This window comes from Aethalodelphis obliquidens, unplaced genomic scaffold (genome assembly GCF_003676395.1).
Source record: "Aethalodelphis obliquidens isolate GAN/ISIS:26980383/991018 unplaced genomic scaffold, ASM367639v1 scaffold9, whole genome shotgun sequence".
In the NCBI taxonomy this organism is placed as follows: Eukaryota; Metazoa; Chordata; class Mammalia; order Artiodactyla; family Delphinidae; genus Aethalodelphis; species Aethalodelphis obliquidens.
The window spans coordinates 13,725,679-13,752,077 of NW_020837953.1; the positions used below are offsets into that span (position 1 = coordinate 13,725,679).

The 26,399-nt window shown below is 55.6% G+C and overlaps 1 protein-coding gene across 1 annotated transcript in view; it reads left to right on the forward strand.

The window, feature by feature from the left end:
* The window catches only part of TRABD2B (TraB domain containing 2B), a 219,242-nt gene extending 203,555 nt beyond the window's left edge, over positions 1 to 15,687 (forward strand). The window contains exons 6-7 of the mRNA XM_027108607.1: positions 2,608 to 2,877; positions 11,291 to 15,687. Of these exons, the coding sequence (XP_026964408.1) occupies positions 2,608 to 2,877; positions 11,291 to 11,510 (490 nt within the window). The 3' untranslated portion in view covers positions 11,511 to 15,687. The remainder of the gene's footprint in view (positions 1 to 2,607; positions 2,878 to 11,290) is intronic.
* Positions 15,688 to 26,399: the final 10,712 nt, after the last annotated feature.

A 26,399-nucleotide genomic window follows, 5' to 3' on the forward strand; every position in this document is an offset into this window, starting at 1 on the left:
TACAGTGGCCATCCTCGCTTCCTGTGTGGGCTTTCTGTCCCCCTCAGGCGGGCAGAGGCCAGCTGGGTTCACCCGTGGTCCACAGTGCCAGCACCAGGCCGGGCGCGGAGAGGTGTCGGCACGTGCTGGGCAGCCCTAGAAGACAGCAACAGGATCCTGAAACCCGGGGCTTCCATGCAACGTGTGCACCAGCCTGTGCAGGAACCTTCCTCACAGGGATGGCCAGAGTGGGATTTCAGCCCCTGTCCATGACGTTATAAAATCCAGCGTCCAAAAGAAGCTTGAATAATCCTAGCTAATGTTTATTGACTGTTCACTGTGTGTTGGGCTCTAAGCGCTTTTAGCATATTAAATCCTCACAACAACCCCGTGAGGCAGGAACTATGAGTAGCCCCACCTTAAAATTGAGGAACCTGAGGCCCAGGGAGGCGAAGCCACTTGGAGAAGGACACACAGCTCATGTTAATGGCAGTCTAGCTCTAGGGCCTTCCTAAGGTCCTCACCACAACCTGTACTGCCTCAGGGGCTGGGGGCGAGGCTCAGGGGTGGGAGCGCTCAGGAATGATTGCAGCCTTGCTATTCACTCTGCAAAGATGAGGCCGGGGGCCTTGAGCCTCTGGTCTCCCAGCTCCAGGCTGATGCCCTCCCCCGTCTCTATGACACTTCTGGAGGAACTTAAACGCTCTCACCTCGGACTCCTCCCTCTTCTCATCTCCTGAGTCAGCCTGACCAGACGGCCCTTCCTGACCACTGGAGCCCAGCACAGATCAGTTTGTACTGGGCCAAGGGTAGGCGTCAGTTGGAGGGATGAGGGACCCAAGGTAGCCTCGGGGACAAGGCCTTCCTCAAGCTCCTCCTCACAGCCCCAAGGACCTCCACCTCAAAGCTCATTGTGTGGGTCCGGACAGCGCGAGGGGGGGGGCGGGCAGGCCGGCGGGGCTGCCTCCGCTCCTATTCATCTCAGAGCCCAGGCATTAGAACAGGTATCCCCCCACTCCCCGCAGGCCCCGCTCTCAGCCTGAGCCTCTGAGTGCAGGCTGAAGTCCTGTGGGTGGGGTGAGGGGGGCGGGGATGCCGAGGAGGCCCCAACAATAAAAGCCATCAGCAGCCACAGGTGCTTCCTGGATCCGTCTTTTTGTCTGCCTGTTTTGAATTATCTCCCCAGCAGCTGCGGCATCTCCTGGACCCTGGGAATCTGGGGTTGCCGTGGGGGCTGGAGGACGACAGGCTGAGCTGATGGCCTTCTGTCCTTCAAGGAGAGAGAAGCCCCTCACCCCACCGTGCACGCGGGAGCGGAGTTGGGGGACAGCCTCCCTTGGGTGCCGGCTTGCCTTTACAATTCTCGGGACCAGGACCAACTTCCCCCAGGGTCAGATGTCCCCAGAAGGAATTCCATTTGGACCACAGAGAGGGAAGAATAAAAGGGAGAGGAGCAGAGGGTGTTCCCAGGCTGAGGGGTGTCTGCGCACCACCGTGTGGCACGTGGAGTCCACGCCACACACTTAATCGCACATCAGTGCCTGCTGCAGACAGCTCTGTTTGCTCGAGGGTGACATTAAAGAGAGGCCGGTTCTGTGCCAGGCACTATGTTAAGACCTCGTCTCTTTCATCCTCGTGACAACCCTATGAAGTGAGTAGTATGAACTCCGTTTATAGCCAGCTGTTTCTTGGACGCTTGTGTCCCTGCCCTTAGTCACATAGCCTGGAAGGTGCAGAGCCAGGATGTGAACCCGTGTCCGTCTGCCTCCACCTTGAGTTCTACGCTGCTCAACACAGTCCTGCCTCCCCTGGAAAGCTGCTCAGGAGGCCAGCGTTGAGTGCATGAGTGGACGCTTGGACGCATGGCACAGCAATAATGTTAATATATCATATTTAAGCCAGTTAATTACTGAAATGTTTCAGCTGCTATTTGCCAGCCACCGTTCTGAGGGCTTTGCCTGTGTTAACTCACAAAATCACCGTGATGACGCTAGGAAGTACCAGCTGTAATGTCCCCATTTTCCAGAGCAGGAGACTGAGGCACAACACGGGGAAGCTGGGTAACTCGCCTCAGGTCCCTCAGCCGGAGCTTGTTGAATGAACGAGGCCCTGACCAAGATCAGATACGCTCCCAGAAACCTGCCCAGGGCTCACCCCCTCACTCCTGCTAGTCTGGGCTCACGTCACCCACAGGGACCAGACTGTCCTCCCTGCCAACAATGCCCCCTCCCCCCACGGCCCACGCTCTCCCTCCTGCCCTGCTTTATTTTCTCCTCAGCAGTTATCACCATCTGACATCCGGCCCATCTTACTCTCTGTCTCCAGCTTTGGAATGTAAGCGCTAGGAGGACAGGGGCTTTGTCTATTTTGATCGCTATTAACACCCATTACCTAAAAAGTTCCTGGTGCCAGGTAGATGCTGCATAAATATCTACTGAATCAATAAATGAAAGGACGAACCAAAGCTCTATCTCGCAACACCAGGAGATGCTTTTCCAGGGTGACCCTCAGCCGGGCACCCTGGCATCTTCTCCTGCCGTGACAACTTTCCCACTGAATTGCGTGCCCCGTCGCACCTGAATGACACGCCCCAACACGCGTGCCTCATGTGCGGTTGCCCCTTTCCAGCCCTGTTGCCCGGAGCCCGGCACCTCCACCAGAGGGGACCTCGGCAAGCCCCGCCCAGGCGACCCCAGCTGCTGCCATCCCTGCGGTCCCCTCGGCAGCCCCCACTGCCCCGCCTGAGGAGGAGGACCCAGCCCTGTCCCCGCACCTCCTGCTACCCGACAGCCTCAGCCAGCTGGAGGAGTTCGGGCGACAGAAGAAATGGCACAAGAGACAGAACAAACCCCAGCGGCCGCGGCAGTTCAATGACCTCTGGGTCCGCATCGAGGACAGGTGAGCTGGGAGGGGCAGGTCTACCGGGAGCTGGGCCTCTCTCTGGTCAGCCTACCTGAGACCCACCCAGGGCCGGACACACTCTGTTATCCGCGTGCCCGGCTCTGAGGAAGCGTGGCAGGTGGGTACTCGATCAGAAACTGGCTTGTCCCCGTTCACAGAGGGTCCTTCTGTGCTTCGGGGTTTGTAGAGCACGCTTACGCCTGACTTTTCAGTTTTCTCCATTGGAAGGTGAAGGAATAGAAGCTTCCTTCAGGTGCAGTGGACAATAGTCTGCTTTGCCCTTAGCTTTCTTGGATGCGTGATGGGTGCGAAGCAGACCCCGTTTGTCCCATGGGCCAGAAGGTGAAGGCAGGAGAAAATGGAACAGGCCGGCCAGAAAGCTTGAGCTCTCTGGGCCTGGACGGCCTGAGCAGCCGACCCGCTGGCAGGGAGGCTGCAAGAGGTATCCTGCGTGCAAGAGGGACATGGCAGATGATGGCGTGGGCTCTGTCTTGGGAGGGGCTGGGGGGTTTGTGATAAAACCTTGTTGGAGACGGGCAGGTGCAGAAATCATCCTACTGTACTGCTACCTGTCTGTCCTCTGCCTGTGTGTCTGCCCGCACCACTCCCTTGGCCTGTCTGTCACCAAAGCCCCTGCTATAACCCAGATGCCGCCTTCCAACCTCCACCTGCAGGCTCAGCACAGAGCGGTCTCCCTTGATTCCGCTTTTGGGCAGAAATCTCCACATCTGGTGAACAGCATCACCAGAGCACCCAGGGAGTGACTGTCAGGGAAGGACAGAGTCCTGCCCACTGCAGTAGCCCTGCCCTGGACATTGTGATCCAGCACTGGGCCTTCGGAGACTCAGAGTCTCCACGTGGACCCTAAAAATCATCATCTGGGATTTTCCTCAGCATCTCCAGAGAGAATCACCTCGGGTACTTGTTAAATAATACCCCAGGCCCCACCACAGACCTTGTGTATTGGAATGTGTGGCACAGGGGCTGGGGAAAGCCACGTGCTGAACGTGCACTGGAGTCTTCCGAGCAGCTTGGGGAAACACGGACCCAGCTCTGCATTTATAGATGGTGAACCAAGGCCCAGGATGGGGGCTTGTCCAGGGTCGTACAGGAACCCCCTTCATGACCTTCCCTCAGCCAGGTCTCTGAGTCATAGACAAAAAGTTGACAGAGTCCAACCCACTGTCTTAAAGTGCAGGGTGTGCGCTGTCTTAAAAAGACTTCCAGCAAGTGAAGTAAGAGTCCATTCCTCCTTCGGGCCTGTGTTGGCTTCAAAGCGCCTAACTTGGGTTCCCGGGACACGTGCTTCTGCAGAGGCCCCAGCGGCCCAGCCTGCCCGAGGTGGAGGTGCTGCTGTGGCTATACTGGCCTCGACACAGTTGGCTCGTGTGGCCTGCATGGGCTGCTTCTTTCCCACCGGGAGTGAGGGCACAGAGTTACCAAGAGCCACTTCTCAGCCCTGGGGAGGCTCGCAGGCTGCCAGGGAGGCACTGGCAGCCCATAAAGAACTGCAGTCAGACCGTTCCCCCAGGGCCCCGATCAACCCGCCGGGCAACCAGACCCGGCCAGCAGTGGGCTCAGCCCACAGGGTGACAGGAGGCTGGGCTGCCAGCTCCAGCCACGGACCCCCAACCCCTAACCGCGTCTGAAAGGTAAATTTCAGCAAATGACTCCACACGGTTTCCTTTTCGCAACACGTCTCTCTGCAACACAGAACCTGGTTTCAGGAGAAGAAAACAGCTTTTCTTTGGCAAGAGGGAACCCCTTTTCAGTCCCAACAGGTAAATTGTGGCTGGATAACTTTCTTCCGTCTGGTTGGGCTGGAGAAGGAAATTTCCACCAACCGGCAGCCTATTTGTTGAAAGTTTCTCTGCGTCGCAGGGAGGCCGGCCCTGAGGTCCCAGAGGGGCCCAGGTGCAGGGCACAGCTTCCGTCACTCCTGGGTCTCAGCCCACCCATCCTCCTAGCAATCCCAAGTTTCCGCTTCTCCGAGAGGGAGCAGAGGCGAGCTCTCTGGAGGGAGACCTGGGGCCCATTTGTAGCCCTTCTGACAATATTGTTTTCCTTGGAGCTTTAATTCCTCCGTTCAGAGTTTTCTCATTTGCTTCCCCCTCAGTCCCACCAGATGCATCCCCTGCTCTCCATCCCCTCTCCCAGCTCATCTTCCACCTGTGATCTTACGGCGGGGCCCTAACGGGTCTCTGGCTCCTAGCCGTCTCCCAGCACATTACCCTCCCCAGCCTGAGATTCCCAGTGCTTTCCCTCACCCCGCGCCACCAGGTAAACTTCCTGCTGCTCAGCCTGGATGCAGAGCCTTTGTCTCCTTCCCGCCTCACCTGCTGGCCCTCCTCCTGCGGGATACCTGGGCCCCGTCCTGGCCAAGCTGTGTGCTGCCCTGCAGTGGCCCACCCCCACCTTTGTCCTTGCTTCTCTCTCTGCGGGGGGGTGGATGTGAGTGGACACTTGCTGAGCTCCTGCTGTGCCAGCCACTGACATCCCTCACATCCCCCAGCCCTTTCATGAGTCCAGGAAGTAGGCTTCGCTTGACCAAGGAGGAAACTGAGGCTCAGCGAGGTCAGGTAACTTGCCCAAGACCTTGTAGCAAGTCAGGTATGGAGTCAGAACCTACAGAATCAGGGCTGTCTGATGCGAGGGTCACATTCGTCCAGCACCACACAGACGCCCCTGCTGCCCTCGCCTGGCAAGCGTCTCCTCCCTTCTCCCCATCCTCCCCACAGCGTGTTGCCTGTGCCCCTCTCCCCTGCATCCCATAGCCTCCCCCCGCCGACCGTGGGTATCCCGTGGGTGCCCCTGTCCTGGCACAGGTCCACAGATGGCAGTCGCTTGCTTGTGTTTCTAGGCCAGGAGGCCCTGGGGACCAGAGCTGGGGTGGACTTCTCTGGGTCACCGGAGGCCTCGCTGAGGGTTTGTCGACTGCATGCATGAGTGAGAGAAGAGGGGGAGCGAGTGGGGAGAGGGCCGAAATGCCACCTGGAGCAGGCTGGCCTTGCCTCGCCCCTCATTACTCCAGATGTAAACACAGCGAAGGAAGTTTAGAGAAGCAGCAGCCCGTGGCAGGATGATTTATGGGGACCTGTGAAAGGGGCCCAGCATGTGTCCGCAGATGGCTATGCAGCAGCGGCAGAATGGTCTCAGGGAACCCCCACATCTGAGAGCCAGGAGCAGGCAGCCGGGCTGTGGCCAGGGGGCACGCCAGGGAGGAGACCATTGCCACGCTGACCGGGCACTGCCCCCATCAGGCGGATCTGGGAGGGGCTTGGGGGTTTGTACTTTTGCACAGCTAGGGCCTTGACTGGCCTCTGGGGGTCCTGCCAGCTCTGTTGTTCCCCCAGTCCCCCAGTGGGTTGGATAAACAAGGGAGCAGAGCACTGGGCCATCGGGAAGGACAGTCATGAGGGGGCAGGTGCAGGGAAGAGAGCGTTTCCCGGGCTCCGGGCATGGCCGGAAGCCAGGTGCAGAGGTGGGCGTCTATATGTGGGGGCTGCAGAGCCCTGTAGATGCCACCATGCAGGGACGGGGGCTCAGGACGCACGTGCACAGGGGGTCATTGTCCTCCTGGGCCTTGGTTTCTCCAGAGGTTGAGCAGATGGCCGAGCCCCCGCAGAGGGGAAGAGAACCGTTTCCCCTCCCCCTGGGCCCCTGGGAGGGCTCTGCCCGCCTCCCGCTGACCTACCAGCCTGCCCTGAGTTTCTCCAGCTCACCTTTCCCCCAGCACAGCCAGGCTTTCTCCTGGTACCATACAGGGTGCTCAGCATCTCTGCATGAGGCCAGGACCTCGTCTGATTAGAGGACGATGCCCCCAGGAGAAATGGGGAACAGGGTCACTCAGTGGATAAAAGCACAGAGGAGTTCAGGCAGAATCCCCGGGCCCTCCTCGTACTCGCTCGGAGGCTTAGAGTAAAAAGATGGTGCTTGTAAAGTGGTGAGCTGGCCTCAGACCACCGGTGACACTCAGTAACAGCTGTCCCCAGTGTTGGTGGCTGACTCTGAGTCTGGTCTAGGATGCCACACGCCCCATCTCCCAGCAGGAAGCAGCTCCTGGGCCTTCAGTGCATATTAGGCTTAAATCAGCCCCTGGGTGAGCACATCATTAAACAGAAGCGAGTTGGCTACATGCCGGGTGCCCAGCCCGTGTCCAGTGCTGGTGGGGATAGAGCAGGAAGAGTCGTGGGTCATGGCTGGACAGGGACGGCTCCCTGCTGTGGTGCAGACGAAAGAGCCCTGGAGTCACGGCCACTCTGCCTCTGCCTGGCGAGGAAGCCAGCCAGCGGGGGCTGGAGGGCTGGGGGCCCTGAGAGTCGAAGTGACCCAGTGAGGGGAGAGTGAAGGCATTCCCAGCAGAGAAGACCATGTGGCCAAAGGCCTGGAGGCTGGTGTGGGCCTTAGGTACCAGGACAGGGAGCTGTGGGCAAGCCGGTCACTTTAGATCTCTGCCTGCATCTGACCGGTCTGCCCAGACAGTTCCAGCTGGGTCATATCGCGAGCTCCACCCCGGCCAGCAGGGCCACCCGTGAGCCAGGCCCTCGTGCCCCCAGCTCCATCTCCACTTTGTCTCCTCGGAATCCGCTGAGGAGCCCACCACCTTTGTATCGCAAGAAAGCCACAGCTCCAGGACTCCCCAGCCCCAGCCCCGATGGCTCCTAGAGACCCCCTAGTGCCAGGATTGGGGCCCTACTCCAGGAAGCCCTACAGATGAGAATTGGGGCAGCCAGCTGACACGTCTCAGGCACCAGCCCTGCTTTCCTGTGCTTTATACCTGGGCTTCTGCCTAAGATCTCACTTCTGGTTTCTGCTGCTAGAAAACATTTTCAAGTCCGAGGGTCCGATGCTGTTCCTTCGTTGTACACACGGGGAAACTGAGGCCTAGAGGGCAGGACCTGCCCAAAGTCACGCAACAGACGGGGACATCGGGCTTCCGCCTTCCACCCGGGCAGAGGGCCCCTTCCCACCAAGGGGCCCTGTCGGCCCCGAGCGCACTCGGGCCCTGGTGCCAGCCGTCTGCGGAGCCTGGGAACACTCAGTGTTTGGATTGGCTTCGAGGCCACTTTGCCATGAGACGCTGTTCCCCAGCGAGGGCCTGGCGGGGGGGGCTGGGGTCTGGACTGGGCTTTGCGAGCAGAGTGGGCCCAAGAGGTGGGGGCATTTGGGGGGGCTTTCTGTCCACACCCCACTAACCTCACCCCGTTTTCCTGGGACTCCTTCCAAGCAATAATTCCCCCACTCGGGCTCCAAGGGGGAGTTTGCATCTTTGGTTTTCAAAGTGTGAAAGCAAATGCCTTTGGGCGCCTTGTGAGACGTGGTTTTCATGATTCCTACTTGGTCCTGCTTCTGACGGCGGGGGCTGCTGGGCCCCTCTCTGGGCACCCCAAGTGGCAGCTCAGCCTCCTCTCCTGAGCCAGCCTTCCTGGCCTCCCAGCTGCTCGGGCTGGAAAGATGGGGGCACCAGCTGGGAGGAACCCTTCATTAGAAAAGAAGGGGAGGGAAGGGACTGTGGTAGTGATCCTGCTGGGCGTGGGCACGATACCCTCCAGGGACTGAGGCCACTGGGGGCCTCCTCTCTGACCCGGGCAAGCCTCCACCCACGGGTGTGTGAGGTCTCGGCAGGAAGAACCATGCTTCACTCCCGTGTTCTCCATCTGCGCAGTTAGGGATGGTACCACAGCCCAGCTGGGGCCGGGGAGGCAGACAGCCTGGTGCACGTCTTCAGGCTCAGTTTCCCCATCTTGAAAATGGGAATAATGATAAGATGACACGTGTATAGCGTCAAGCACAGTGTCTGCCGGCACACAGGAAGTGCTCCATAAATGGAGGATGCTTTTAGTGAGAGAGACAAGGACACACACATAATAATAGTGCTAAAAATAGCCAACACCATACAGCACTTCCGGTGCGCCTGGCAATGTTCTGCACCTTACATATGAAACCCATTCAAACCTCGTGCGCATAAGTAGGTGTCAGTGACACAGTGTGATCAGTGAGAAATGCGCAAGGCTTCATGGGAGACTCAACTCTCCCAGGTGGCCTTAGGGGCAGGAGGACAAATCAAAGAGGCCTCCAGGTGAGGAGACTGTTGAATCAGGCCTTCAAAGGTGAGTCAGAAAATGGCAGCAGGACATTAGGTGTGACTGGGGATGGTGGTGTGTGCTGGGAGAGGCCAGAAAGGTGAGGTCAGCCCGCAGCAGGCCACGTGAGAGGTCTCGGGTGCTCTGAAGGCCAGCGTGGGGTGGGAGGTACAACGGGCCGGATTTGGGGGAGTCATAAGGGGCGTTCGAAGCTGCCTGGTCTGCCCCCTCCCTTCCGGTGCTTCCCACACAATCTCTGTTCAGGAACACCTTCCTGCCACCCATGGTGTGTGACAAGCATTTGCTCCCTCCTCTCCTGATTAGTTCTCTGGGGATTTCTATAGACAGAGGAACACACACATCACAACTGTAGAGTCCAGGGTGAGAAGGACCTCACACAAGGATGTGTGGGTTCCTGTGACCACAGCATGACCAGGACTAGAGGAGAGGGGGAGGGACAGGGCAGGGAGTGACAAGCCCCTCCTTCTCTGAGGGCACACGGACACGGATGCCAGAGCAGGTGTCCCAGACCCCGTGCAGGCAGGGATGTGCTTGTGACCCCCGGGCTGCCCTGCCCACCACCGCCCGAGGCTGAACCAGGCTGTGTGAGAGGGTCCAGCCGGGACAGAGGTGGGGCTGGGCTGCAGTGGTGATGATTACAGAGCTCACCGCGGTGATACGGCCAGTTGTCGGGGCCTCATGCCCAGCATGTGGAAACGTGGCCAGTGTGGGACCGGGGACGGGGGGATCCCAGCTGACCTGGGGAGTGAACAGCCCATCAGGGAGGGAGGGTAAGCACTGCAGAGCAGGCAGTGTCCCACGTGGAGGAGGCTGCCCACTCTGCAGATGCCCAGGGAGAGGCAAGCTTCCTGCCCCGCCATCAACTGCTGGTGAGCACCCACTGGGTGCCCGGTTCAGATCCTGTCCCTGCCGTGTGTCCTGGAGCAAGTTACTTACCCTCTTTGTGCCTTGGTTTCTTCACAAGTAAAATGGGATAATAGTCTTACCTGCCTCGTAGTGTTGTCGTGAGGATTAGATGTTAATGGGTCCTACGTGCCGGGCGCAGACGCCGCCGGAAGCGCCCTCAGCCATGTGCAAGCTGGACTCGTGGCCTTCACAGCTGACTGCAGTGTCACCTCTTCCTGGAGGCCATCCAGGCTCCACACTGGGGCCCACAGGGGCCCCTCTGTGCGCCCCCTGCCCCTGGCCTTCCCCTCCCATCTTTGACCCTCTGGGGTGATGGGCTTTGTCGGGTCCTCCCCCTGCATCTCCCTCTGCCTCCTGCCCCCCGGGGCTGCACAGGGCAGGCATGAGCCCATCGCTTCTGGGGCCCAGCCCTTTCCTTCAGCCCAGAGCCTTCTCCCCCTTGGTCTCCCTTTGTTATGCCTCCGTCATTGTCAGCTCTCTTCCCCAGTCCCTGTCCTGCCCTCTGCCCCTCTCTTTGTTCATCATTTCCTATCTCTCTGTCCAGGACCTGAGCCAGTAACCTGGTCCTGGCCCCCGCCCTCCCCTCGACTTCCCGATGCCACCAAGTGCTGGCCTTGACCCGCCAATTCCTTCTGCACTTCATCTCTTTTTATTTCTCTGTCTCGGTACTTCCCTCTCTTTCACGTAGGCTTCCTTGAGCCAAGAACCTCACCCATGACCTCCAAATTGGCTTCTATTTTTATAAGTTCATGAGGGACCACCTTCACTGACACTCCCTGTGATTAGGCAGAGCGAGGCCACCAGGGCGCCTGCCCCCAGAGGCGCCTGCCCCCCGAGGCGCCGCCCCACTCCCTCTGTGACCTGGCCCAGGGAGCCTCGCTGAGCTTCCATTTTCTCATCTGGTGAAAGGGGGTAGTGCAGCGCATTGAACGTTTGTTTTGAGGACCAGAGATGCTACTTATAAAGTGCGGATTCCCAGTGGGCTCTCAGTAAACGATAGCCCATAGCCGTGATAATGAGGGTGAGATGGGGCGGTTGTTTGTGTGTTTCGTTTTGTTTTCTGTTAATTTCAGACTGGGGAGGGGAGGGCAGCAGGAGGCCAGGGGCACCTGCATACAGAGGTGAGAGGGCTGCCTGCTGCAGCGTGACCCCAGATGGATCTCCTCTGAAACACTTCACTTCTCTCTGCCTGGGACCCAGTGCTCTTGAGTGGTCACCCTTGAGGTCGACTGTGTGGCTCTGGGCTGCTCACTTTCCCTGTCTGAGCCCTTTGTTTCCTTCTCCATTTTATGCGGAAAAAACCAGATTCAATAAAAAGTTGGATCTGAACCCTAAGACCACAGCCCCGGACAAGGCTGCTGAGAGGCTGTTCCACGTTCCACGTATTTTTCTCCCTCCAGCACCACCGCCTCGCCACCACCACTGCCCTTCCAGACCACGCACAGCTCCGGAACAGCCAAGCCCCCCTTCCAGCTCTCCGACCCGCGCCAGCAGCAGGAAGAGCCGGGGCTGGCCAGCAGCTCAGCGCCCAGCCGCTCACAGCCCGCCCTGGGCCTCCTCCCCGCCGTCGCTGCCAGCATCACAGCCCCCTTCCTGCTGCACACCCTCGGGCTCTCCTGACCTCGGCCGCCCACCTCCCTGCCGGGTGCAGAGAAAGAAGCCAGAGAAACCGATGGGAGGGTCTGCGGCCACACCCACGGCCCCTGCCACCACCTCCAGGGGTGCCGGACACCTCATGGGTAGTCCAGACGGGATCTGTTAGAATACTAGAGCTTTATTGTACCCGAGTTACATCTTCTTTTTTGTAGAAGGATCTTAATTTCCCATAGTGCTATGGGGCTGTTTTGTAAAATATGTGTCCATATTAAAAGAGGAAAATGTATTTATTCTACTGATAAAACTATTTTTATGTGGCCAATGTTAATAACACTTTAACTAGCCCCATCGCCAACCCAGGAGGTGAACCCACGTTGCCAGGACGTCTGCCACCTCATGGGGACCGTGGCTTTGAACGGGCTTGCTTCTGGGTCAGCAGAAGCCTCCAGCGTCCGGGTTTGGCTTCTCCCACTGTAGGGACCTCAGAGGGAGGGGCAGGCAGACAGGCTTAGCTTTTGTGAAGCTGGATTTGGGAGCCAGAGATGTGAACGCTAACGGTCCTTCCTTCCCCTGGATGCATCCTCGGGCTGGGAAGATACTTTAGGAAAGAGAATGCTGCTATTTTGAACACCCTGAGTGTCTGTGAACTGGCCCTCCAGACCTCTTGGTATGTGTTCCAGCCAAAGCTCTTGGGTGGGGGAAGGGATGTTGGTGCTGAAGGAAGTGGTCCCACAGCCCCACGTGACAGGTGGTTAAACTCGCCAAAGAGAGTAAGGTTGTTGCCCCAGGTCACAAAGCAAGTGGGAGATCCGGGCCATGAGTCCAGACCTCCCTGTTCTGGTATCGTTAATCCAGCTTGACTTACAGGAGAGGCTGTTGAAGTCACGGCCAAGTGGGGTGAGCTGAACCGAAGGGCAGGAGTGGGCACTGAAGGGCAGTTTCAGAGACAGGGCCTCTAGGAGTCCCACGGTAATGATATTGTAATGAGAGCTGCCATTTGTCCGGAGCCTGCAGTGTGGCAGGCATTTTGCACTTTCACTTTGTCACAGATCCTCACGCCAGTTCTGTGAGATACAATTGGCCCCGTTTCACAGGTGAGGAAACTGAACCCCCATAAGAGACAAAGAGACTTGTTCAACGTCACCCAGCCCGGACGTGGCCCTAGATCAGTGTGATTCAAAAGCAATGCTTGTCTCCTAGACCATAGTCTGTTGTGGTCTCTTTGCACAGGGAATCTCCAAGGGAGGCAGGTCTCACCCAAATGGGCCAGCTCGCGCTTCTTACTCCAGCCAAAGAGACCACTTGGCTACAGTAATCATGTTGGTCCCTCTAGCCAACGGGCTCTGGCAACAGGCTCTCCCACGTGTCCCATGTCCCAACTTGTCTTATCTTGAAGCCGATGAGAGGCTTTCTTGCCAAATCAGAGAGGCTGAAGGGTAGCTGTGATGGGCCTGGTAAGGCAGAGCAGCCAAAGGGGGGCAAGCAGGCCAGGGAGACTCAGAGAAACTGACCAGCTCCTCTGTCCTCAGGGTGGTGGCTGAGAAGCCACAGGACCCAGGTTGGTTGCCTCCCAGCCCTGAACCCTCACTGGGCTGGCAGCTCATCAGTTACAGAGTCCTGGAACCCAAGAGCAGAAAGGGCCCCTTGTTTGACAAATAATAACAGTGAGAGTAAAAATAAGGCCCAGAGAGGTGAGGCATTTCCCCAAGGCTGCACAGCTGAGCAGGTCTGCTGACTCCCAGCTCAGTGCTCCCCGGCGTGACTGCGCCATGGGCTTCCCTGGCAGGCCTGGTAGTGTCTGATTAGAATCAGGGCCATTGTGCCCAGCTTGGCAGCGGTCTCCCTTCTGAGACAGTAGAATTCTGGGCAGCTCGTTGGATGGTCAGAAGTCCCACAGGCATCTTGGCAGGCAGCTGAATTCTTTTTAGCTCTGACCCAGATGGATGTGTTTGAACTTGAGATCTGGCAGGAGCCCTGAGCTCTGCTTCAGAGGGTCCAGCCAGCCCCATGGGTACCACACTGTAAACTGAACTTGACCCCAGCCAAGGCTGGAGTCCGTTTATCCTTGGCAGAAATGTGACTTCCTATTTCCGAGCAGGAAGGGGCTTAGCTGACTTACAAAGCAGACTCAGAAGGCCTGCTGGACATCAAATACATCGTGCAGAGTGCTATCTGGATGAGATAAGTGTAAAGGAATTAGAAACACACAGGCCAGATTTCCCGCTGTTCAGGGCAGAGGGTGGCATGAGACGTATTGAGATGGAGCTTGAGGTTAATTAAAGATGAAGCATTTGGTAAACAGTCCACGCATCTGACCGCATGCCCAGATCTGTACCAGGCACGGGGCCAAAGAGGTAAATTAATGTAGTGTGTGATTATCAAACACACACAGTGCCAGGCTCTGTGTTGGGGCCAAATACAGCCACCTTCCTTGGCCTAGAGGAACTCATCGAGATGCAACAAGCAGCCCAATCCCAGGTTCTTAGAAGGAACTTTAAAGGTCGTTCTGTCCAGGTCCATGATCACAGGCAGAGCCCCCAGATCCCTCCTCTGGGCAGGTTGGGAGATCTCAAACGCTCCCTCCACCAAGCACTCGAGTGTTTAAAGAAAACCACGTGGGCAGCCGGTGGATGGGCCAATTGATCAGGTAGACATGTGCTGATGGGACAGCCAGAGCCGGTGTGAGTTAGACAGACATCTGCAGCCTAAGTTCACTGGTCCCTGAGGACCAGCCGCTGGCCAGGGTTTGAAATGAACTGAACTTGCTGACGTATGTTGCAGAAGACCCGAGGCACATGTACAAAAATCTGCATGGCTGGGGCCCTTGAATTCTCTCTTCCTGGGCCCGGGAACCGTCATCCCATCCACAGCCACTCATGTGCTTTGGATGATCTATCCACCACTGCTGACATTTTTTCCAGCACATTCTGTGTGCCTCGCCTCATAAAATGCCCCTGTTGCTCTGAGAGCATCGTGTCCATGTCTTAAGACTTTTACATTTGACCTTGAGGCAGGCAGAGAAGATCAGGGACTGAGAGCCAGCATGTGAGTGGTGGCCCTGGGTCCCGTCTCTCAGGATGGCTGACGAAATGGCCAAGGGGTTTTCTGGGTCAGCTCAGAATGGCCCTGTCTCCTAACCTCCCTCTGGGCTGTTCTGAGCACCAGCAGCCCGGTGAAGGCAGGGACAGTAAAGGTGTATAAGTCAAGCTGCAGGGGGCTGCAGAGGCCCCTGAGGGCCCCCCAGCTCTGACAGTCAAAGATCTAGAGTCTGTGACGCATGGAAGCTTGTGCCGACTGGCAAGTTTGCCTTTGCACAGAAAAACCATGACCGGATTTTCCTCACACTAAATGCTCTGTCACCCAATTCCTGGCCTCAGCTGGATTTGGGCTAGCCTAGGGACTCAGGATCCTTGTCCCACCTGCCCAGTCTCCATCCTGGGGCCATGATCACAAGGGGTCCCAAAGAAAGAAGAGGACCCAAAGGGGTCCTCCACCAAAGGGAAAGTATAGGAAAATGCCACGAAGGACAAGAGGTTCTACCTGGGAATTGAAGTTTTGCTGGTACCCCGTGTGGCAGAGAACAGAACTGGGGCTGGTGACGTGTTCCTCAGCCTGGCTTTCTACACCCTCCACAATCAGACCCTGCTGACCATGCCAGCCTCGCTTCTCATCTCTCCCACTCTGTGCCTGGCCAGACTGAAGCATATTTGTCATCTCCAGAATAGACAGGATGTTTCACACATGCTGCTTCCTAGGCCTGGAAACGCCCTTCTATTACCCTTAATTGCTCGTACTTTGAAGATCAACCCAGATAGCATCTCCTACAGGAAGCCTTCTGCGTTGAGACCGTCTATGCCTCTGTTCTCCTATCATACCGTGAGCTCCTCTATGGCAAGGATCATGTGAATTCATCTTTGTGTCCTCATCAGACATAAAGATGGCACTCAAGAGATGTGTAGAGAGGGACGGAGGAAGAAAGGAATGAAGGAAACAAAGAAGAGAGGCAGACCTTAACTCTGCTAGTGGAATAGTCTTCGCAAAGGCAAAGCTGTCGGAAGACGGCAGGTGCCCCTAGAAGTGTTGAGTTTCCCGTCAGGAGCAGCGTATGAACAGGGGCAGTAGGCACACTGGCTGGAGATGTGGTAGGAGAGCTGAAGTCTTGGCAAGGGAGTGGGGTACGGTCCCTCCCGGCTCTTGAATGCTCAGGTTCTTTGAACATTGTTATGTTTCCAAAAATTCATCTAAGCAGCCAAAAAAATCACCCGGCCTGGCTGTCTAAGCCAGTACGTTCCAGAAATCAGTCCAGCCTCACCTCCCTGCCCCCCCACCCCCTTTCTTCAACAGCCCAGCCGGGCCTGACGAGAATTGGCAGGCTCGCCTGCTGCCCTGGGGCAGGGGGACTTCTAGGCAGTGGGGGAGGGCTGGACCGGAACCTAAGCCCCTGTTCCCAGCCCAGAGCTCCTTCCCTCCCTGCCCCCCACCCCCGACCCTGGGGGAGAGAAAAGGGGGATATGAGAACTGACTGAGCCCTGCCTGGCCCTTTCCCGGGGGCATCAGCACACCCTCAGCTCTTCCTACTCTGTCTCCAGACGTGGGCTCTTCCTTGCCAGAGATATTCGAGATACTCCTTCACTTTGCTGAGTGACCTGGGGCAAGTCCCTGCCCCTCTCTGAGCCTCTATCTCTTCATCTGTCAAGCAGAGACTTTGTTTCCTGCTTGGACTGTTCTAGGGGTCTGGGGGAGCACCGGGGCTCCACAGTCTTGAGGCTCCGCTAAGGTGAGGTGCCGCCCCTCCCCGGGCCCAGTGCTTGGCTGTCCTCCCAGGACCCGTGGGCCGCCACGGGATAGGGAGCGTGTGGCAGGCAAGGGAGGTAAAGAGTAGCACGCCTCAAAGGGCCCCTGCCTCCCAAGTCCCATTGCGAGGAAAGTGGGCTTTCAACAAGACCCAAGTCAAAGAAGTTTCCAGCGGGGCTCTCAGACATCTTGGGCCCCCATTGGGCCCCCACTGATTCTTGGCCAAATGATGTCCTAGGCCAGAGCAGGGGAAGCCAGAGCCCCTGCCCCATTCCTGGGCCTCAAAGAGACTGCAGGACGTCCTGGCCTGACTCTCACTGTGTGACACAAGCTTCAAATCTTAATGTATTGGAAAGGTATTCGTGCTGTTGTCCTTTCAATCACCTCTTCCCCTCACCTCTGTGAATTCTCATGAAGAGTTCTTTAAGAATATAATAGAAGACAAAGAAAGATGCTATTAATGTTATTTTGCCAAAAATATTTTTGTAGCATAATATATTAATAAAAGACATGATGACTTTAACGTGATGGTGTCTCTGCATGCCGATGTCTCCCCTCCTACTGCCGGGGAACGTGTGGGAAATTGCCTTTACTGGGAGGGCCAGGACCTGAGGCGGTGACGCAGAGGAACTGGCACGGGCCCGTTTTCCACGCAAAAACACAGGCAGGTTCTGGGAGGGTAGTTTGGGCAGGGGTCCAGCGACTCAAGGGGCTCCATGCCAAGTGGGGTCTGGAGAGCCCTCTCCAGCCACGTTCACCTGAGCAACCAACCTAGAACCTAGCTTCACCCTCGGGGCCCCCTCTCTCTCTCAATCCTCACCCACCAACACCTACTGATTCGGCTTCATTAATCCCTCCACCTCTCTCCACCCTGCTCCAGGTCTCCTCACCCTCCCCTGCCACCTACAGCTGTGTCCCTTCGGCCCACTCTCTCCCCTGCAGCTGAAGTGAGCTCTGTAAACCACAGCAATGACCACGAACCTCCCTGGCTTTTTAAAACTCATCCATATCTCCTCACTGTTCCCAGGACAAAGGTCAAGGTCACACCAGGTGCTCTGAGACCAGGCCCTGCCCATGTCCCCAGCACGAAATTCCCATCTTACCCATTCTTCTCCCGGTTTTCAACACTCCAGGGTTGCTGGTTGCCTCGGTGTTTCCTGAACTCGTCCTGCTTGTCCCCATCTTCTGCCTTTGCACACACTGTTCCCCCAGCGCCCCTTGTCTTTCTGCATCTCTACCCCTGGCTCATCACTCGTACACACCCTGCGTGACCCAGCTCCAGTGGTATCTGCTCCGCGAAGCTTCCCCGACTCCTCAAGCCAAGTTAGCCCCTCCTCCCCTCCGTCACCACAGCACCCCATCCGCCGTGTACCTGGGTTGTACGGAAATGACCTTCGTGTGCCTGTCCTTCGCCTTGGCTTCCAGGGGCCAGCACCGTGGTTGGTCATCTCTGTATTGTCAAAGCACAGGATCTGACATCTAGTGGGTGCTCGTGGAAGAAAGGCAGAGTCAATGAAGAGGGAAAGGAAGAAGAATGGGAGGGAAGACTTCAGGTAAAATATAGATGAGTTTTATATCATATCAGACATCACACTTCAAGTATTAGCTGGCTGGGATCTGCACAAGGGGTCCGTGCTGCAGGGTCCACCGGGGAAGAAAACATAGCCCCTGGGACTTGGTGGGGGAAGGGGGGCAGGTTACTGAGAGGTTTGGAGTGGGCGAGGTCTCTAGTTCTGAAACCCTGGAGCCTTCACCAGAAGCAATTCATTGGCCGTGGTTAATGAGTCCTTGCTGGCTCCTACAAGAGTAATGCGGGGGCTTCACTGGTGTCACAGTGGTTGAGAATCTGCCTGCTAATGTAGGGGACACAGGTTCAAGCCCTGGTCTGGGCAGATCCCACATGCCGCGGAGCAACTAGGCCCGTGAGCCACAACTACTGAGCCTGCGCGTCTGGAGCCTGTGCTCCACAAGAGAGGCCGCGATAGTGAGAGGCCTGCGCACCTCGATGAAGAGAGGCCCCCACTTGCCGCAACTAGAGAAAGCCCTCGCACAGAAACAAAGACGCAACACAGCCAAAACTAAACAAATAAATTTTAAAAAAGAAAAATAATAAAATAAAATAAAAAAAGAGTAACGTGGACTGCACGTGGGCGCCATCCCCACCAGGTAAAGATGATGACGCAACTGGAAGCTAGCGTTGGTTGAGCATCTATTATGCATCAGACAACATTCTACACATTTATGTCTTAAATTATTTTATTCTCACAACTATTCTTCCTTAACTCTATATTACAGATGAAGTAACTGAGACACAGAGAGGTTAAGTAACTAGTACACAATCACACAGCTTCGAAATGCTGGAGCCAGGATTGGAACCCAAGTGGTTAAGCTCCAGGACTATTCTCTTAACCTGTACTCAACCATGCTGCGCTGTCATGTGTGGACTGCAGCCTGTGAGGTGGGCAAGGAGGCCTCTGCATCCCCATTTCACAGGCCAGGTGGGTAAGGTTAGGTCCCATCCGAGGCCCAATGCGATGAGCCTCTTCCATGTCCCGGAGCCGGCCCAGACCTCTGTCCCACCCAGCAGCTCTGGAAGAGGCTCCAGAGAAGAAGTCTCCTGCTTCCCACCCCACCGTGATGGGCTTTAGGGTTGACATCAATAGTGCGAAGATCCCTGCTGTGGCCTGTGACCCCTGCCGGCTCTGAGGCCTCTGGCAAGCTCTGCCCCTCTCCGGACCTGTCTCCTTCTTTGCATGAAAGGAAGTGGAGTCAATTGTAGTCACTAAAATTCCTTGAGAAAGAGCAACCTCCCTCTTCGTTTGGAGGGCTGCCTCCTGGGCGCCTGAGGTAGGAAGGAAAATCACCACCCTCTCCCACGTCAAAGGAGGTGGAGGGAAGATCGTCTGTATGACCAGGGGGAGGAATTTTGTCATTTTGCTTCTGAAAGGGAGGGCAAGAGAAAGAAGGAATCAAGAGAAGGAAGGAAGGGAAGGGAGGAGCTGGGAAGATAGAGAAACTAAGGGAGGTGGGAACTGCGCCTCCTGGGTGGGGAGAGAACCTGCAGATAATAGTCATTTCCTGGCTGCAGTGAGAACCCTAACTCCATCTTCTCTGCTGACCCCCAGGACATTCTCTGTTGCTTGTGAAGACTGGGGATGGGGGGGGCATGGAAGGGGCTGATTTTCACTGTCAAGTTGACAGGGGGTGAAGCGGAAGTGGCAAGGTCAACGACAGGGAGCTGGAGGCCAAGAAGACCACCTGAGTGTGAGCCCCAGGGAATCCACCGACTCTAGGAGGGCTTGGACTCCAGCCACAGAGCTGGTGTCCAGGACCATCTTAACAAGGGGTGTTGGAGCCAGAATGTCCCGGCCATGTCTGGGTTGCAAGTGGACAGAAATCACAAGCTTAGACCTGCCAGCCTTGGACGCCCATGAGCTGAGAGTTTGGGGAGCTCCAGGGCTCCCTGAGCTGTCAAGGACCTCCCCCGCCCCCACGCCCCCCACCTCCACCTCATCATTACCTTCCAGGGCTGCCGCAGTGGAGGAAACACCCTGGCCTGCGTGATTCCTGGATGGATAGGCCTGGGAGGGGCGAGAGAGCTGGGGGCCTCCAAGCAGCTCGCTGCAGCCAGGAGGCCAGGCAAGTGGGCCAGCCCCTGTTACACGGCATCATAAAAAGAAATTATTTTCAGAAAATATTCATAAAACCCTGTCTTATGTCAGTTCTGGGCTTGCAAAACAGATCCTGTGCTTTCTCCATTTGTATTTTCCATTTCTTCCTCCCTGATCAGCCACAAAAAAAGAAAATTTCCAACCTGAAGACACAAGTCCCCAGACAAAGATTGGAGACTCACAGGCTTCCCAGACCATCCCTCCCCGGTTATCTCCTCTTCCCTGAGACTCGGGAAGCATGGAAAGGGGGCTGAGCAGGATGGTAATCGGGACGGGACCGAGGAATGCAGGAGGAGATAGGTGAACAAGAAAGAAAACAGTACAGAAAGATGGAGAGAGGATCCAGAAGGAGTGAGGGATCGAAAGGGAGAGACAGACCGTGCTGGGGAGAGATGAAGAGGAGAATGAAAGAGTAGTCAGAAGGGGCTTGGGTGGAGAGAAAGAAAAACCCAGATGAGAGAGGGCCCAGGGGGAGGGACAGGACCTCCTGGAGTCAGGACACAGCAGGGTCTCGGCCAGAGTGAGACGGCCCCAGAGTGGGTTCCCAGCACAGGCTGCTGATCGGACCTCTAGGGGCACACCTGGGAGAAAGCAGCCTCCCCCTCCCAGGGAAACTTGAAAACACGAATTGCCTACTTGGCTAACCCGTATTCACTAGAACAGTCCCTTACCCTTTATCCTCCAACAAAGGTTCTCCAGGCTCAGCCCAAGTCACGGGCTGGTTGTCAGGGGTCCTGGGGCCTGGCCCTGGCTTTGCCCCCGAGTAGTCCTGTGCCTCTCTCAGCCTCATTTGCCTCGTCACTATAATGGGGATTATAAAAATAGCCCTGGCACAGGTTGCAATAAGGTTGTAATGAGATAGTGGATGTAAAAATGCATTGGAAACCAAGGCCCGACACACGTTAGAGGTTATCTCTGCCCCTGCAGACAGCAGAGACCAGCAGCCAGGTGGAGGGTTGGGAAGCAGCCCCCGCAGGGGGAAGCAAGCATTTCAGCCCCAGAGGGCGGGTTCCAGGCACAGCCAATGGCGATTGCCTGCCCAAGTGGTGAGCAGGGACAGGCCTGGGCCACTTCGCTGCACACACTTAGAAGTTTGTTCTTTATCAGGAAGGCAATGGGAGCCACTGAGGTTAGCTGTGTGGCCCTGAGCACGTCACCTAAGTTCTCTGTTCCCCTGGCATTATGGTATTTGGTGGATCTGTGATTTTGCAAATCACCCTGGCTGTCCTGTGGAGGAGACTTAAGGGTGCGTGTGCCCTGGGTTAGGGCAGGAAGGGGGAGGTCGGTGGAGGGGCAAGTCTGGCCCTCGGGAGTTTATTTTCACCCCGAGACTGATCCTGACCTAAGCTCTCAGACGTGGAGGGGGAGATGTGCCCACTGTCACAGGGATCGGTGGCCTCAGGGGCCCAACTGAGGAGACCTAACTGCCTCCGGACCTGGAGGATGCAGGGAAGGTTGCAGCAGGAGACTGGGCTCCGGTGAGGCCTGGGGTCGGGTGTGAGGGGCTGCAACCTGCAAGGCACTGGGACTTTGCCCTGTGGGCAGCAGAAGCCATGGGAAGCTTTAAGGGAAAGTGCCTCGACGTGGTGTAAAACCCTGATGGCCTGGGCCTGATCGCTTCCTCCCACTGAGTCTCAGTGTTCCCATCAGCAAACTGGGAGAAGAAAACCCCAGCCCCACAGAGTTCCCATGAGGACTTCAGATAAAGTGTCTGTGCTCGTAGAACCTAAGTGCTCTGAGTGCTTTGTGGTGGTGGTGAACGAGGATGATGAATGTGATGAAGGAGGAGATTATTTACTGAGCCCCGCCTACCCCCAGGCTATGCCAGGTTCCAGCGACACAATGACACATGAAGTCTCGTGGGCCCAGGGACTTTCCTCTGTGAGTGCCCTAACAACGACTGGCTGCGGAGCTCTCCTTCCCCACCCTCTCTGGAGCAGCCCACCTGAGCCAGACCCAAAGGCACAGAACCGGGAGCCTCCGAGGCCAACCTCAGCAGGGATGGGACCTGGATGGTGCTGGTTGCTGAAGGCTCTCCTGCCATCTGGCAGCTGCCACCAGGGGGCAGTGCTACTCGGGCTGGGACCCCCGGCTCTGAACAGGTGACCTGGAGAAGCCAGGCTTCCATTTGGGAGCTGGAGAGGACCTTTGGGCTTGGGAACAGATGAGGGGACCACCGAGGGCAGACTCGCCCAAGTCCTGCTGGCACACTGAAGGCGGAAGCAGACGCTCGGTTTCCAGGCTCCTATGTGCCCTTCTGGCCTCGGCACACTGTGGCTCACCTGGATATAGGGCAATGGGCCAGGGTCTGGTTCACCTCAGCCTCCAAAACCTTCCCCCCTACAAACTTGAATCCGCAGGGGGCCAGGCCCTATGCTCAGAACTGGGCATGTGTAGATTTGTTCAAAAATATTCATTCACCCAATGAAGAATTATTGAACGTCTACACCATGCTGTGCATTGAGCTCCCAACAAGAGAGCTGGTCCACCCTGCTCTCCGAGAGCCTACAGCTTAGGGGAGGTGGGTGGGAGGAGGACCAGTACAACGGTGATGGTTACCCTGAGGGCAGGGGCCATCCTCAGGACTTACAGTGGATCTGGAAGCACAAGGGCCTCCTCCTTCCATTCCTCCTTTCCCCTCTCCTTCCCTATTAATCCTACTTCCCAATTCACCCAGCCAATCTCTCCAGCCATATCAAAGGAATGAGCCCAGACTCTTCCATCTTCCCATACAGAGAGAAGTGCTAAATTCATTAACTGGAGATGTCTGGTTTTTCCTTAATTAACAGTAATCTTTTGATGTTCTGACGACCTGGTTTTTGTTGCAAAAACTCCTATTATATCCTGGCTCCCCACTTACCTTTTCAGAACAGCCCCTCAGAGCTGAGAGGCTGTCTCTGGGCTTAAGTCCTCAGTTTGCTGAATAAAACGTAATTCTCAGCTTTTAGGTTGTGCATTTTTTTCCAGTCGACAGGTGAGAGCTTTTGACTACTGCATCATGTCTGCTAGTGTTCTTACACCCAACATTAACAGAACAAATTACGTAATATTTTATTATCAACTATTTTCCTTTTATTTCTCTTTTTCCTTACAATTAGGGCATTAAATTAAACTTAAAAATCATAGGTGTGTTATATTATCCAGATATTTCATTTCAGTATAGAAGGAGCATTATAAAGTACTTGTAATAAAAGGGGACATTGGTTGAGAACCCCTGTTCTCCATGTGTCTTTCAAACCTGAGAAGTGAAAATTCCTATGATGTTGGACCAGTCCCTAGAAGCTGGAGCTAATGACCTTTTATCCTATTTTCTACGCTAGCCTTTTCTGCATGATTTGCCAAGAGATTAGCACCTTTCGAAGAATAGGGAGGTAGTGTGATAAATCGCAAAGAGCAACAGGCCTGGGCTGAAGACTCTTCTACTACTAACTGGTTATCTTGCCTTGGGCATGTGACTTAACCCTCAGTCTTATTTGCCTCATCTGGGAAATGGGGATAAAGATAACTTACTTCATAGCTTGGAATGGCGATTAACTGAGACAACAGATCAGAAGCGCTTCATAGGTAAAGTCAACATCAAGGAAGGTTATCGTGGTTGTTGGAAGAGGAAAGAAGCAGGTGCCCTGAATTTTCACAATCCCCCCAACCTTCACTCAGGAAGCCCAAGTGGTGTAAATGGGAGATTATGTTTAACTCAAGCCCAAATTGGGTTCCAGGCCTGTCTTGCCACTGACTTCATAAATAACACCAGGCCAATGGCATCCTGTTTCTGAGGTTCAGTTTCCCCATTTGAGGCAGGCAGGAATTAGAGCAGATGAGCTTTAGAGAGCCTTCTAGCTTTGAAAGGCTGGAACGTCAGGATCTTTCTCCACCCTCCAACCTCTCCGCTCAGCTCTTGGGCTTTGAAACCACCCCCCCCCCAAAAAGTTGGTTTGCATCAAATGCTAAAGTCCACCAACTCGCTGCTGCCCTTAGCAGCTCCCAGTCCAGCCGCCTGACTGGCTTTTAAAGGGTCATTGGACCTCTTCAGGGCTTGGTGAGAAGCCCCGGCTCCACGTTAGAAGGATTCAAACCACATTTCAGCAGAGCCCATCTTTAAACAGGTCCAAAGGCACACCCAGCAGACATGGTTGGTTGTGGCATGGAGAACAGACACAGGGGGTGTTTGGAGCGGGAGGCGAGGAGAGCCATGGGGGTGTGGGCGGGGGACTGGACCGGTAAGAGGGAACCACTCAGGAGGACTTTTCCCCAAGAGGTGGGTCTGAACCCCCGGTGGCTGGCTGTGTAAATGACAAGGAAGGAGGGCACAGAGAGGCGTGCTAGAGGGGGCGCCTGGGGCCCAGCAAAGGATGTGCGCCAGGAGGTAGTCTTAGGGGACGTGGAACTGAGGGGAGTAAGGGGTCTGGAGCGCGCCGTGGAAATCCCTGCTGTGGATTTTGGATTTAATCAGTGACTGTCACTAAAAGTCTTTTATTTGAGAAGATGGAAAAAACCTTGTATCTTTGGGATACTGAGGCTCCTGAGGAATGCAGGGGGTGCAGCTGGGCCAGGGAATTCAGGAGGCACGGAGCGCTGAGCCAGCTCTCACAACGGGCCCCGGCCCGTCTGCCAGAGCAGGATAGAGAAACAAACACAGTCCAGCCGATCCCGATCAGGCGTGAAGTCCCTGCCGGAGGACCCCAGAATGTCCATGCTTAGCCTTAGCACTCTCGGGGGCCGCCTGCTGGTGGGCACACAGGGTGCCAGCTCAGACCCGCGGCAGAAGTGTCTCCAGGAGACAATCGTCCAGCATCCCTCCAAGCACTCCTGGTCCCATGCTTCCCAGGGACTCAGGCCAAGCAGGAGAGGTGCTTCGCCTGCTGTGGTTATGCTCCTTGAGGCCGCTCCCTCCTCACAGACAGCTTGCCCAGCCCACTGCTCTGGCTCCAGCACAACACTTCCCTTTCAGCTTTTGAATTTCAAAGCAAACCTGAGGCTGACTGCAAACAGATGGATGGGGTCATAAAAATCCCCCAAGCAGGGAGCAAAGAGGCTCACGGTTATAAAAGAAAAGCTAAAAACAAAAAAATTTTTTTTAATTAAAAAAAAAGAGAAGCTAGAGAGGCTCCTTTGTAAGAATTGTACCAGCACCCATGCTGGGTTCCTGCCTGCCTGAGCCCCTGCTCGCTCCTTGCCACAAACAGACCAAACACGTCTCCTTCCCCTCACCCATACAAATCCTACTGATTTCAAGGCTCAGACCAGCCCCAGAGGTGCCAGGCAGCCTTCTTTGACTTCCTCTCCCAGACCTGACACCTCCCCACCCACCCAGCCACCAGACTGCTCTGCCTTTGAGCTCCTGGGGTACTGACACCCTCCACCCCTTCACGGGGGGTCTACCACATACATCTTGGCATGGCTGACGGCTTTCCTACCTATCTAATCTCTCAAAATAGATTCTAGACTTAATATCAGAAAACCCCTTCCCCTTTGTGACTAATCCAGTGTTGGACACAAGGTTGACGCTGAGTCAATGCCAACTAGATGCTTTTCATGAAAATGCAACTTTATATAACTTCAATAGTAGTAGACAGGAAATGGGTGTTGTCAACATTACCTCTAAGCAGCTGCCGTGGGGATCTGTTACCATGCAACACAGGAAGTGTCATTCTACTGAGCAGTGAGGGATCCATTTCCAGGGTGCACTCCAGGCAGGAAGTGTCCTCCCTCAGAGGGATGCCCTGTTATATGCACAGAGCAAAGGAGAGCTCTTGGCAGAGGGAACAAAGAGGATAAAGAGCAAGGAGGTTAGGGAGGTAAAATGAGTGGTAGAACACATGCAGGCTTTGGAATCGAATAGGCCTGGGATGAAATCCCAGCTCTGCTGTTTACAAGCTATTTGACCCTGTGCAAGGGACTCAACTTCTCTGAGCCTCGGTTTTGTTATCTGTAGATGGGAACGATGGTAATATGTATCCTGCAGGCTTGTTATGAGATGTAAATGAGATAAGGATGCTCAAGATATGCTAAGTGTTTTTATCAAAGAGAGCCGTGCAGGCCAGGCAGATGGCGGGAGGGAGCCACCTCTGCATTAGCAAGAACCAAGAACGGACACCCAGTCTGGGTTGGAGGAAGTGAGGACTCCTCAGAAATGCACAGATATTTGCTCCTACTTATTGAGGGCTTGCTATGTGCCACCTGACAGACAAAGAAAATTCAATCTTCACAACATCCTGGAGACTAAAGACCATTGTCCCTCCTTTACAGATGAGTTTCCAAGAAGTTAGATGATTTGCCCGTGGTCACCTAGCCAACGTCAGACTCCAGAACCCACACACTTAACCACTCTTTGAGCATTTGCGACCAAGAAACTATAAAGTATGATACAATGTTACTTGGAAATTTTCCTGGTGTCCACGGAGTCATAGCTGAGGCCCCAAAGCTAAAGACAATGTGTCCCAATTCAGCG